The 13,249-nt window shown below is 46.6% G+C and overlaps 1 protein-coding gene and 1 non-coding gene across 2 annotated transcripts in view; both read right to left on the bottom strand.

Annotated features, from left to right (window-relative positions):
- LOC119374983 (homeobox protein homothorax) overlaps positions 1-11,785 on the bottom strand; it is a 348,064-nt gene extending 336,279 nt beyond the window's left edge. Inside the window, exon 1 of the mRNA XM_049411114.1 lies at positions 8,993-11,785. Coding sequence (XP_049267071.1) covers positions 8,993-9,004 — 12 coding nt within the window. The 5' untranslated portion in view covers positions 9,005-11,785. The remainder of the gene's footprint in view (positions 1-8,992) is intronic.
- Positions 2,374-2,472, bottom strand: LOC119375671 (U6 spliceosomal RNA). The gene has a single exon (XR_005180420.1). It is a non-coding gene; the product is annotated as a U6 spliceosomal RNA (small nuclear RNA).
- Positions 11,786-13,249: the final 1,464 nt, after the last annotated feature.

Below are 13,249 nucleotides of genomic sequence, written 5' to 3'. Positions count from 1 at the left end.
CCTTGTACTGGGGAAGGGGAAAGGGGGTGCGAAAGAATGAAAGAGAGGGAGAGAGTCTGCAACGACACTGCAAAGTCATGACAAGAGCACTGTCTAAAAGCATTGTCTGAGACTAGTCATAACTTGTCGTTCAGTCCGGTTTGTCGAAAAGAAGTAATGAAAACACTATGCACACATATGTGATCGTAAACGCATGCAAATAACGTCTATGCGAGCGGAGTGCAGAGCACTCGGGGCGCTCTGGCGAATCAGAGACATTCTCTCGGCAGCAGACGGCTCGGCACTACAAGGTGCAGACTCCAATTTCGGCAAGCGCTCGCGTGGTCCGCATTATTTTGTGGCCGACTGTACCTCTTATAACTGTATACATATACGTGGCAGCTCGCAAGGAAAAAAGAAAAAGAAGTTAAAACTAACAACTCGTAGGTCATGTCTGGAGAGCCGTAAACATGCCATAATGATCGTGGTCATCACTGTCGCAAGATGGCGCTGTGTGAGGTAGTCACGTGGGAGTGGAGACACCGGGAAAGTATTTTAGCCGACTTGTACGTTATCGCGGAGGTCTTTTCAATATTAAAGCGATAGATATACAAGGTATAGGTGCATATATAGGTGGTGTTCACGACAAAAAAGAAAGGAGGAAAAACGAAAAACGAACGTCCTACAAACATGGAGAGCCGTCAACACGCCGTCCACACGGCGGCGATAAGGGCGACGCACCGCGGGAGTGCGAAGAGGTACGCGGTCGTGGGAGGTACAGGGGGAAAGGAGGCGTGAGAGTTGAAAGCCACGGCGTAAAGAGGGACGTAACCGAACCTTTCCGAGGCCAAAATGAAATGGCACTCGCAACCGCCCGTCGCGTCCTGCCTTGTTATCGAAAAAGGGGGGCGAAAGCGCTTTAGATTAGAGGACAGACCTACTACGGCTCACGGCTTTTTTCGTCGGGCTGCCAACTGGGAGCACATATGCCTTCTTCGAAACGACGGAACTGTTTCTGCTCGGTTCGTTTCGTTTGCTCGTTTTGTAATTGTATGTTTTCGTTCTTTCGCGGTCGGGTCGGTTGGGTTGACCAGGGGAGAGACGTTGTGCGGTCCCCTGCAGCCCTGGTTTCAAGTGCAGCTACATGAGTGACCGGAGTTCATGGGCTTCGCTTTTGCTTAAAATTTCAGTGGGGAAATGAGCTGGCGTCATTAGTGGACGTTAACTATACTCAATAGCACTCTAAGAAAAAAAAGTCATTTGCCTATTTTTTGTGAGTTCTGAGTTGCCACGCACATGACTCACTTCAAGGAGTCATATACGTGGCCCGTCAGGATTCACCGAAAACAGTAACGCATACTTTTTTTTTTAGTGCTATACACGTTTCCTACTATACCTTTAGGAAGAGGTACCCACTCTCGAGACTGTTGTACTTTTATACGCTCATGAGGCGCTTTTTTGACAAACTATGTGGATGATACTCAAGTTCTCCGCTCCACTGCGCCATTTGCTAATACGTCTCCTCTGTTGTTGAACTCCTGTTATGCCTCCTTAGTTACTGAAGTGAAGGGAACTTCGAATTTCGACCACCTGAGGTTGTTCAACGTGCACCTAAGTCTATAAGCACACGGGTGCTTTTTGCATGTCGTGCCCATCAAAATGCGGACGCCGTGGGCGCGAATCGTGAAATAGTGTATTTTTATTTTCTTCATAAATGCTCTGCGCCACTGATAAGGTTACTTCGCTAATGGTATGACCACTTCCAAGATTGCATGGAAGCTTTCTCGAATACTTCTAGCTCAAGACACTTTTTTTTTTCTGCGTGTGTCCGTCCTAGCTGTGACGATATGAATGTTACGTGCGACTTGTCGTGTCATTTAAAGTACGAAGTACTAGCAATTTAAAGTACGAAGTACTCAATTATGGGAGAGCATTAGGCCGTCCCTACAGACATAGTTTCATAATAGTACACTAGAGGAAAATGTGGCGTTAGTGTCCATGGGAGCTGAAAGGCGTGGCGATTCAGCCAGCATAAGATTGATGAGTGCACAAGAATTTGCCTAAGCTTCGTTCTTTCGGCTCTGTGTGGCATTTTCACTTTTAAAACTTAAATATTTAAAGAGTTCAGCGGTCCCACTTCACCTTACGAGGTTCATAACGAGCCACTAATTGTTCTATCCGAAGCAAAAGCCGAAACACAATAAACAAAACCAGAAATTCTCTCGAAGCCACAAGCACTAAGACTAGACAGATCCATGTACTACCCATGGTGGCAAAACGATGGCGGCGCCACAGCTCCATCTAGTATATAAATACTGCAGGAAACTAAGCCTTTAGGCGAAAAATACGCCAAGGTCGAGTCACTGGGGCGACAAAGGAGTTTATTGAACCAATATAAACGTGGAACGCCTCACGATTTCGCGTGTCATCCTTGCACATGGGCCATGTTAGTGCTTTCTGTATTGTTCCGATTTCGATATCTGCGCTTCGGACTTCTGTGTCTACAGACTTTTCATCAGTCCATGTTGTTCATGTAGGAATGGTACTATCTGCTGTCCACTTGACTGTCTGTCTACAGCGAGATCTGGTTGACTGTGATTCACGCGCCAACTTTCCGAGCGTTTGGGGCCCCTAATTCAGGCGGACACGCACTGGCGTCGCAAGTTTTAAGTGGCGAACTTGAATGTCCTGGCAGACTTTTGTGAGAGGTCCAGTACCCGTACTCACAAGAAGACGTATATTTTGGTCAGAGACAACGAACTTTTATTTTTTTAATACTTACGTTATCGATGCAACACTTATACTCATCGAAAGTATACTACACCTGGCACGGCTCTCTTACAAACGTGTAACAGCGTATTTCAGTCCAAGGTGCTGTCGTCCATAGAGCCTGCTATGAATTCCTAAGTTGTCATCGAGTACACACGATACATAGATACTGGTGTTAAAGGCCAACTCCGGCGATTTTTTGGCCATGTCAAAGTAATGGTGCTTTTATGTTCCTGAGACGCTCCTGTTACGGGCCCGATAGCAGAAATACTCGGCAAATTGGAGAATAATTTTAAATAAGCAAAAAAGCGCAACACCGAAACCGAAACCCAACCGAGTGTACTGCCGTAGACGTTGTTACGAACGAACCGGAAGTCGTGCAAGGCATGCCGGTCACGCCGGCGCGGAGTATGAAAACTGCGACAGCCGGGACGACCAGCGAAGCGCCGGCCAAACCAACGCTGTCTGTCGCCTTGTGCACAGCAGACGCTCGCTGTAGCGGCCTAAGCGCCGAAGTTAGCGGTGCGCTCGGCTGCGTCACTTCCGCCGCCTTGCCAACACTGACGTCACAGACGCAATGTTGCCAATAATTGTGGGAAGCCAGGAGGGCGTTTGCAGACAACCTTTAAAATTCATTTGCAAACAATCTGCGCACGTCTCAAGCCTGTAATTTGGCATAAATGATGGAAACGTGCAAAGGAACGTACCCAGCGAATTTCACTGAGATCCATCGACCTCGAAAAATCGCCGGAGTTGGCCTTTAAAGCCTGTAGTGCCTGTATTTACGCAGACGACAAATGTACATAACAAAGTGATGCACTAAAACAAGTTTAGAAATACAGTTCGATGTTTGAGACCTCTCTTATCTAAGTTCGGTATCATGGGTTGTTCGCTACAAGAGGAAATTCTCACTGATTTAACTTTGCGCCAAAAACAAAGCACCCGAATGTCTGTGACGTGAATGGTTATAGTGTTTTTCTTTTGCATATATTGCTCAATAAAATCGTCTCTCTGAACCGCCATGCTAAATCTCCGGCTAGCCCACAACACAGTGCAATTCATATTTACCGATAATCATGTAAGCCCTGCAGCGAACGGCCGTCGAAATCTATGACGTCACGGAGAGTCGGTGCCGGAACCTGAAAGGTGGGGTTGCCGTCTGTTTTAACGCTTTTCGTGCGTTTTCTGGTTGGACCAAGCGTCTCTGAACGGCGCGGAGTGGCACTTTTGGCATAGTGAAATCGTAACTTACTAATGCCAATGAGATCGTTTGTGTTTCTATCACCCGACACCTGGAGTAGCAAGCCAGGCGACAAACCAGGCTAACCTCTCCGGGCATTTCATTAAAGAATCTTATCTCTCTCTCTCTATTCGAGGTAATCACTGTGCTCCTCCCGCCAGGCAGCACCAGCGAGTACGCCGCTAGCCGCCGTCGTTGAGCGATCCGGCATATCACAGTCTGACGCTTAGCGGTGCTGCACTTCACTACGCCGTTTTCTTAGTAAAAATATCAAAACAGCACGTGCTGCCGAGAGCTTTGATTGTGTAATCTGACGATGAAGTCTGCGCGTGCGACCACGAGTATGGCGACTGACGCTCGCGGATGACGTCATGTGAATACCTCCTATATATAGTGTCCCTTTAACCTTATTGGTTCCTCGTCCGTAGTACAGGCTAGCCAACCAGTCATCTCCTCTGGTTAATCTCCTTTCATTCTTTAGAGGCTAAGCTCACTCCTGTTATTTTCTTCATAAATAACTCCCTCTCTTTCCTTCTCTCTGATCCGAAGGTCGCGGGCACGAATCCAGGCCGCGGCGGCCGCATTTCGATGGAGGCGAAATGCTAGAGGTCCTCCGTGTACTTAGATATAGGTGCACGTTAGAGAACCCCAAGTGGTCGAGACTTCCGAAGCCCTCCGCTACGGCGTCCCTCATAATCATATCGTGCTTCAGGGACGTAAAACCCCCACAATTATATTATTCCTTCTCTCCGTCTATTCATCTATGTATACATATCTGTCACTGTCTATCTATGAGTCTATCTATCTCAGTGTGGCAAGGTGTACGCGTTTTATCATTGCAAGACAGTCGTCTGTACACACCGTCTCGGCTTTTCTGTGCAGTTGCGCAAAATGTCAGCCTGTCGCCCCGGCGGCGCAGTCTCCCGCACAACAGCCGCTGACATTTTCGTCGCTTGCAGCAAAGAGAACAAGATGGCGGTGGTGGCGAAGAAACAAAAATAACTCAACACAACAGAGATGCAAAAAGACACGGGGTCACTCGAAGAGACGACGCAGAAATAAAGACTTCACGCGAGGACTGGCGACGTCACGATGACGTCTCGAAGTTCTGAGAAACACAACACAGAGCCTGGAATCACCTGCGCCGTGAACACAACTCGCATTCACGGCGTGTTTCAAAATGAATTCTGTCCACCAACCTCGTAAAGAAGCCACGTTCTTTTTAACGCCGCAAGATAGATCATGGGAACTCGTTATTCAGTCTAGATGGATGCATGAGTATCCATTTTAGACGTATGCAACAGAGGCCTGTTGTCATGATTAGGGGAGAAAAATGAAGTATGCGTCAGCCATCGTTTTTGTTTGTGCTCTACACGATAAGGCGCTCGCATTTTTATTGTCACTTTTTTTTCGTGGCTTTTCGGACATTTCACGAAGAGGAACCCATCGTTCTATCTGTGCTTGGCTCCTGGCCCGAAGGTCACGGGCTCGATCCCGGCCGCGGTGGTGGCATTTCTATGAATGCGAAATTATAGATGTCCGTGTACTGTGTGATGTCAGAGCACGTTAAAGAACACCAGATGGTCGAAAATTTCTCGGAGCCCTCCACTACTGGCGTGCCTCGTAATTATATCGTGGTTTTGGCACGTGAAGCCCCATATATTATTACTAACGTTATATCTTTCTCGGTTACCCCTGCTTCGTACAGCGCATGCGCAGTTACCTTGTTTACGTCTAAAGCCTGCTCAACAGACTTCTCTAGCGAATAAAGCGTCTTGTCCAGTTGTTTCTTGCGACCAGTGCTTTCGTCGCAATTAATGAGTATTTTGTAAATTCGCGCTGCTTACAAGTTCTAGGTCGCGGGTTCGATTCCCGGCCACGAAATGCAAAAAAAGAGGAAGAAGAAGCCAGCGTACTTAGTGGCATGGTAGTTATGACACGTGTTATAACTACCACGTAAAACACGTGTTATGGCGCGTCAAACAGGTTTTATGTGTCATAACTACGATATTGAATTCTGAGGTCTCAGAATTAAATTTTTTTCTTACGTTTTAAAAATGCTGTAACAATATTATCTGGGGTTTTACGCGCCAAAACCAAGATATTATTATGAGGCACACCGTAATGGAGGGCTCCGGAAATCCTGACCGTCTGGTGTTCTTTAACGTGCACTCGCATCGCACGCCTCTAGCATTTCGCCTACGTTCAAATACGAACGCCGCGGCCGGGATCGAACCCGCGACCCTCGGGTCAGCATCCGAGTATTTTTTGTAGTTGTTCATAACGCTGCAGCAACAATCAGTGCATATGTAATTCGGACAAAATTTCGTCGGCGTAAGTACTGCGAATGGGGCCTGAAAAAAAGTTTAACAGTCAGAGACTTGTTTCCATACACATCACTCTATAAAGAGAGTGCCTTGAAAAAACTGCGCCTGTAGACGCGCCGTAGGCTCCGTGTAAGGGCCTTGCGTGGAGTCATGGAAATGTCAAGAGGCAGGCGTAAAGAACAAGGACCAGAGGTAAAAACACGATACTTGGAACATGACAGTTCAAGAATGACTGCAAACGAAAGTTCTCAAAGCCGAGGGCTGGTACAGCATGTTCAAGTTAAAACACGGCAAAAACTGCAGACAAAACTGCAGGTTACAAAACTGTATTCTGCAATTTTGTAACCTCTACACTGTCGTTTGCTATGTTCGAAATGTTAAAAAAATCAAGTCACGTGATGCCGAGGTTTCCTGCGAGGCAATGCACATCGACGCACGGCACATTATAGTCGGTTACAACCAAGGAGGATTTAAATTATTCATCCTTGGTTACAACCTAAGCAAACAATTAAGCTCCGCCCACCGAACCGCTGCGCGAATGCTTTTCATCTGTGAAAGACAGTCAAATCATGCCAGCTGATTTCCGCTCGAACCGTAACTACATTTGCTCGGCTAACGGAAATTCTACGCATATTAAGAGCTAAAGGTTCGGCGTTACTACATAACAAATCACGTTTGGATGAGCAGCGATATCATAATCGCTGGCGAAATTTACCAGGACGATCAAGTTTCCGATCTGACACTTGCGACACAAACGTGTGTCTGTATAGTTAAAGTTAACTATTGGAAACGCTCGAGAAGTGCTTGACGTCATGATAATAGGTACGCGCAATTGGGTCGGAATGTTTATGCAAACTTTCTGTGGTGGCCGTGAGCGGAGCTGACACGTTTTTATAGGTTTAACAAACAGCAACCTCTTTTAGTGTTGTATTTTTTTGTGTGTGTTTTGCATCTGTCGCAGACGCTATATATCATTTCATTCCCCATAATATACCTTTCTGGAATATGCCAGGCAAACCATTCCAGCACTCAACAAATAAACTTTCCTATCCTGCACATCATATGCACCAAACCGCCTTGATATGCACAAGGATCTTCTACCCTACAAAAATGAAGTCATGGTCTAACACATTTTTGTGTGCATCTAGGACTACTTATTCGTTCTTTCGACGACGCAATATTGCCACGCGTACAATGTGTTGCTTTTGTTTTCTTTCGGGTTATCGTTTTACGCCGTATCATCACTGTTACCAGTGCACTGCATTCGAAATTTCTTGCATGTTGTCACCCTCTCCCGCACAGTGGCCAAAGAGTGCTCATAAATTGAAGATAAATAAAAATTAGGTTTCGAGAGCGACGCGAATGGTGGTGTGCGTTCGTGAATATACACAAGAAAAGATCGGCTATCACTCCGAGGAGTTCGGTGCTGCGTGTATAAATAAGCAGGGAGGTTCAAAATCCTCGGCAAACACGTGAACTTCTTGCCACTTCAGATGAGACGACTATGATCTTAACTGTCATTGCTATTCGATGTGTTTGTAAACTACCTCTCAACGCACAAGGTTCACGCAATAAGGAGTTATAAACTTTATATTGCTAACTATAACGTTTATGAAAGTGTCTGCTTCTGGTATATCGTTACGAGGTGATAATATTTACCCACGACAAGTCGATGCGCGTTCATTTCGATTATTTATAACTTCTTACGCAAACAACACGCTATTTATAAAATAGACGTTGTAAAACAGAATAGTCAATTTATATCATATAAACAACAATTGATATAAAAAATCAACATCAATTTATATCAATATATATAAATTGATATATCAACTTACATAAATAAAAAGACCAACAAGTTCATCGTGTGACACTTTCTTCAGTTAAAGCGGAACTCTACCTTTCTAAATTGCCACACAAGCAAATCTGTACTCGGACATTCTTATTATTTCGGCGTGTACCGATTTTGTGTACGCGAGCTCGAGCCAGCTTTTCTTTTTTTCAGCTGGTTGCATCATTTCTTTTACAATCAAATGCAACATGGATTGGTGAAAAAAAAAGCTCATTTGCATGAAATCTGTTTAAAAGACAATGAATCACGTCAGTCTCGCAGATATAAACAATGCACTGGACAACGTTTTCTGCGCACCAAAGGTTACTCACAAGTTACGGTTTCTCGCAAATTTAGGATTTTAAACACTGACATTGAGTTAACATGAATTCAAATCATAAATGTCTTCTTCCTATGAAACTTTGAGAAAAAGTTCAAGTAAAATAGTTTGTAAACCTCCAGTTTATCATAGATTGTACTTATGTTCATTCTGTAATTCGCTGTCAGTATTCAAACGACTTTTTGTGAACATAATTGTTAACGAATCGGGACCCTCAAGCTTGAAAATGTTCATGCCCACGATTCGTCGAAACCAAGTTCAAACAAACTTCGAAAAAACAGCAACCCTAATTACACCAACAGTGCATGCTAAGCACCCAGATCATCATGAATTTTTATTCATTGCAGCTGCAAATACCTCGGCTACCAAAAGCTCGGCTTCAAGTTCCACCGTGTACAGGAAACACTTTTGAACACGTGTTCACAACGTACTCGCACCGTAAAAGGACACCTTACGGCGGTGGAATGTCAAAAAGCAAGTCACACAAACAAGAAAGTCATGCTCACCCGTTGTGCCATCCCGACTCCTTGGAAGTTCCTAGTCTTCCACAGCTTCTCCGTAACACAGTGGGATGCTTCTGGTCGTCAACCGGAGCGTAGCGATTATCTTTTTCTTCGTATTTTTTTTAAGCACCGACACTCCACAAAGGTCGAAGATCTTTCCACACAGAAGCTGAAGAAATCGGAACCCTTCCTGACCTCCCCTTCTGGTCCGGCGAGTCTTCGTCGTGAACACAAAAACTTGCCGAAGTGAGGTACGGGCCAAGCAACACAGCGACACCACAAAGACGTCAGCCAGGGAAATCCTTCTCCCCCTTTCTTCCTCTTCTTCTGAACAGCCCGAAGATTCTTTTTCTTCAAACAGGGGCTATTGGTCGTCGTCGAGCTAAACGGTTGACGACGCTTGTGTTTTCTCAGAACTCTATTAACCACGATGGGGAGGGAGTTGAGAGCACGTCTTCTTGTCGAAAAACGAAGTTAAAATCGACGAAGAAGATGGATGTTCGGTGCAGTAAATACACACACACACACACACTAGGAGATGACGTGTAACGAAGCACACTCACAGACACAACCAGGTGTGGGGATTGCGTTTGCTCTCGGTAATCTTTCAAAACACGGGGTTTCGGGGACACCAGTTCAACACACGGTGCGACAGCGAGCTTCGGATGCACCCTTGAGGCGACAACACAACACACGCACAAAAAAAATTATTGTAGTTGAAGAGGATGACGACGTTTTTTTTCTTCAAGGACTGAAGAACACACACAGACGGTCTCAGAATGGTAGACAGGTCTCTTGGTCTGTCAGAGTTGTAATGTGCACACGCTTGCAGTGTTAATGTCTTTCTTGCACACAGACTGGCGTGGTCACAACTTGTCTAGATGCTGTTTTAAAACTCCTGGACCTTCTCTGAATGTTGGCAATGTCAGCAGTCGTCGTCAGTCAACTCTTCCGAAATTTTTTCTTTTTTCTTCCACAAATCAGCAGCGGTGGTGGTCTTTTATTTTATTTTTCGGGGTTCTGGTGGTATGCGAGATACTACTGTCGACGTTCCCAGCGAAGCAAGGGTCACAAATCGGCGATCCTCCTGAAAGCCTGAGATCCTTTTCCGAAGGCGATGGATGGATGACACGGAAAGAAAAAAAAAACAGTAATCCCACAATCGTTGGACCACGAAGAGGATTGGTGTGGTGTAGTTGAAGAACTGGGTGACGTTCCGAAGATGGTTCCTTGGTCGACGACAGTGGAATCAGGGTGTCACGCCCGATGTAGGGTAACGGTGTCACAAGGTCTCACTTATAAGCTCAGTATAACGTGTGTACTAACTTATTAGAAAGAAAGAAAAATGTTACCGATGTTCACGTTGTGTGGTTGATTGGCCCAGAGAGCAGCTTAGTTTACCAAAGGAAAACTTACGCAGGTTTAATCTAACCTAAACCAAAGTAAAGCCAACACGAATCAGCTGGAGAAAATTTTGAGGAGACCGTGTATTCAATTTTGTTTCTGCCTTGGATACGCACACTTATCTGTCGCTTTAAAGGAGCGCTAATAAAAATTCGAAGGTTGTGTGATTGATGTGATGATACAAAAACGTAATAAAATAAATACAAATTTTGAAAAAAGAAATAGGAACTTTTCCCCCCCGAAAAGATGGAGAACAAAAAATGGGGGGTACCCGATCAGAACCGAATCACCTAAAAGGGAACGCGATTACCAGGTTGGAACACATGAGGAACTTAGTCCAGCGCGCTTGTAGCGCCACGCCCGTGTTCCAAGTGAACAGCAGCGGCACTAGGTTCAATCGACCAACGCAACGTGAACCCACCGTGATTAGCTCGATACTTAGCTGCCCCTGAAGAAGGAAATAAAATATTCAAAAAGAAAAAACAGAGCCAATTAATTAACAATTACCTCAACTAAACGCGACCTTCCTGAAGAACCGCCCCCTACACTCGAAGAAGAAAAAAAAATGAACCGCACAACACTTCACACGCACACTTCGATGTGACGATTCGAGGAAGCAGCCAACCGCCGATCACCGGTCGAGGTACGAAGTAATTTCAAACACCAGCGAACGAGATGCACACGGGAGTGTCACAAACTCCGTCGTCGTTCCTGCCAGCTTTCCCTCCTTGCGAAGCGTCACAGAAAGCCGCACGTTTTCCTTTCAAAACAGTGGTTGCCCTCCGTGCGATATCGCACGGCTCCGCTCGGCACAGCTGACAGACTACGGGACACAGCAGTACCACGTGACAGGTGAAGGGATGCACCGAGCGCCGGCGTTGATCCAAGATGCTTTCACTGAGGCGTTCGGGTAACTCAGTCGTCGAAAAAATCCAAAGGAGGGAGTAAAGGCGGTCCCCACCGTCCAACCAACCTCAACACACGCGCGCTGACGCGCGCGCAGCGCTCGAACACTCACGGCGGCGATCACACTTATGAAACAAACCTAAGTACGGCAGTTCGGTGAGGTCACAATCTCCAAACGAGGGGCCCTGTCGATTTGCCGGAGTGAGGCGCGCGCGATGCGCCGCACACTTTTAGCGAAGCGGTTGGTGGGAGTTGTAATGCGGCGGGGGTCCCTACGTTGGCGAGGGCTTGGAAAAGAAGAGCGAACGTGTGGAAGCAGGATCGGCGGAACCGACACCGCGCCGACTACTGCTGCATTCGTGGTCGCCGATGTCGACGAGCAGCAGTTCCCTGCCGGGCGGATTCTTTTTCGGCGGGGAGAGCAAGCTCGGTGCGCCCCTCTCCTAGCTCGGCCCGCTCGGCGGCGGAGTTCGGTGCGAGGGGGCGGTGACTGCACTGCGCCGCCGCCGGCGCGGTTCTGTGCCGGGGGGAGGAGATTAGGCGCGGCGCGCCACGGAAGCATTTTGTCGTGATTGGTCGCGCGCGAATGACTGACGGGTCGCAGGAGGGGGGTGCGCTCGCTCGGCACGCAGGGGGGGATTTCTCCTCGTAGCAACCAAGACAAGGGGGGGGGGGTTGTAGGGGGGGGAGAGAAAGAAAGAGAATGCGCTCGCGCGCCGGGCTGCTGGCGTTTTTCGCGCGAAGCTGCTGTAGTGTTTGGGAAGAGAGAAGTCATCAAGCGCAAAAAGAAGGTGTATGCGTGCGGTGGCTGAAGGCGGCAGCGCGTTGCGTGGAGAGCCGCCGCTCGCGTTGAAGTGGCGCTCCGAGCGCTCTCTCTGTATTCGTGTTTCAGCGTCGGCGCAAAAATGAGAAGTGTCGGCTCAGTCGAGCCGCCCCTGTTTACGTCTTTTCCAAGGTGGGTCATGTCGGGTCGGCCTCATATTGGCTGTTGTGTATAGGCACACTCATCAGTAACCTGCTTGTATTCTTCATTAGTTTAGTGTTTTGTTTTGAGGCAAATCCACGAATATCGTTTCTTTCTGTTTGTGGTTATTCCGATCCTTCATTTGGGTCCGTCAAGCCTGTAGTATGCACCAAGGCAGGGAAAAACGACTGCACTGTAATCGGCAGCTTCTGGGGATGCTCTGGGGTGGTACGTTGCGCGTAACAAGAAAAAGACTTCAAAAATAATTACGCCGTATGCGTACCAAGCACACAACACTCACTATACATCACTTTCTTATTGAACGCTTTGCGAATATTCGATATCTTTCAATTAATATTTGAAATCTTTAAAATAAATTTATCACCTTGCTCTGGGGTTCACTCTAGACAGCCCCTCGGAAATAATCAACTGAGCAAAACGGAGAGAGAGAGATGGGTTTTTTTAAGAGTGCTGGAGAGGTTTGCTTTCTCCACTATTCATTAGCACGTTGTTTCCTAAGTATCATGTTGAAGAAATGGACTGATCCTGCGCGTTGAGCGTGGTTTGAAGCAAATCTGTACATCGATAGTGAAAAAAAAGGAGGGGGAGAGAGAAAGGAATGACACCGTGTGACGACGCGCTCCATGCAAAGGGCCTAACTAACCATGTATAAGGCCGACAAATGTGACGGGGTGACCACGTCTGCTTCCATTCTATGTCGTCTGCTACAATACCGCATCTTACACCGAGCTGTTTGCCTTTTGAACCTCATGGACTACAATGTTCGTCACTCTTTCCCAAAACCCCTTATTGTTCGGTTACAGAAAGGCCTGGCAGGCCTGAGTCAAGTGACAATCACGCATCTGCAACCCCTCTCCACCCTTTTACAAAAGAAATAAATAAACACTAAAACATCAAAATGGCAGAAAAATAAAATGCAGGCAGAGGAAGGAAATGTGTTTAGCTCGGGAAAAGTACAAACCAAA

This window comes from Rhipicephalus sanguineus, chromosome 11, assembly GCF_013339695.2.
Source record: "Rhipicephalus sanguineus isolate Rsan-2018 chromosome 11, BIME_Rsan_1.4, whole genome shotgun sequence".
Taxonomy (NCBI): Eukaryota; Metazoa; Arthropoda; class Arachnida; order Ixodida; family Ixodidae; genus Rhipicephalus; species Rhipicephalus sanguineus.
The sequence above is the reverse complement of the archived record's forward strand: the minus strand, read 5'-3'. Positions and strand labels throughout refer to the sequence as shown.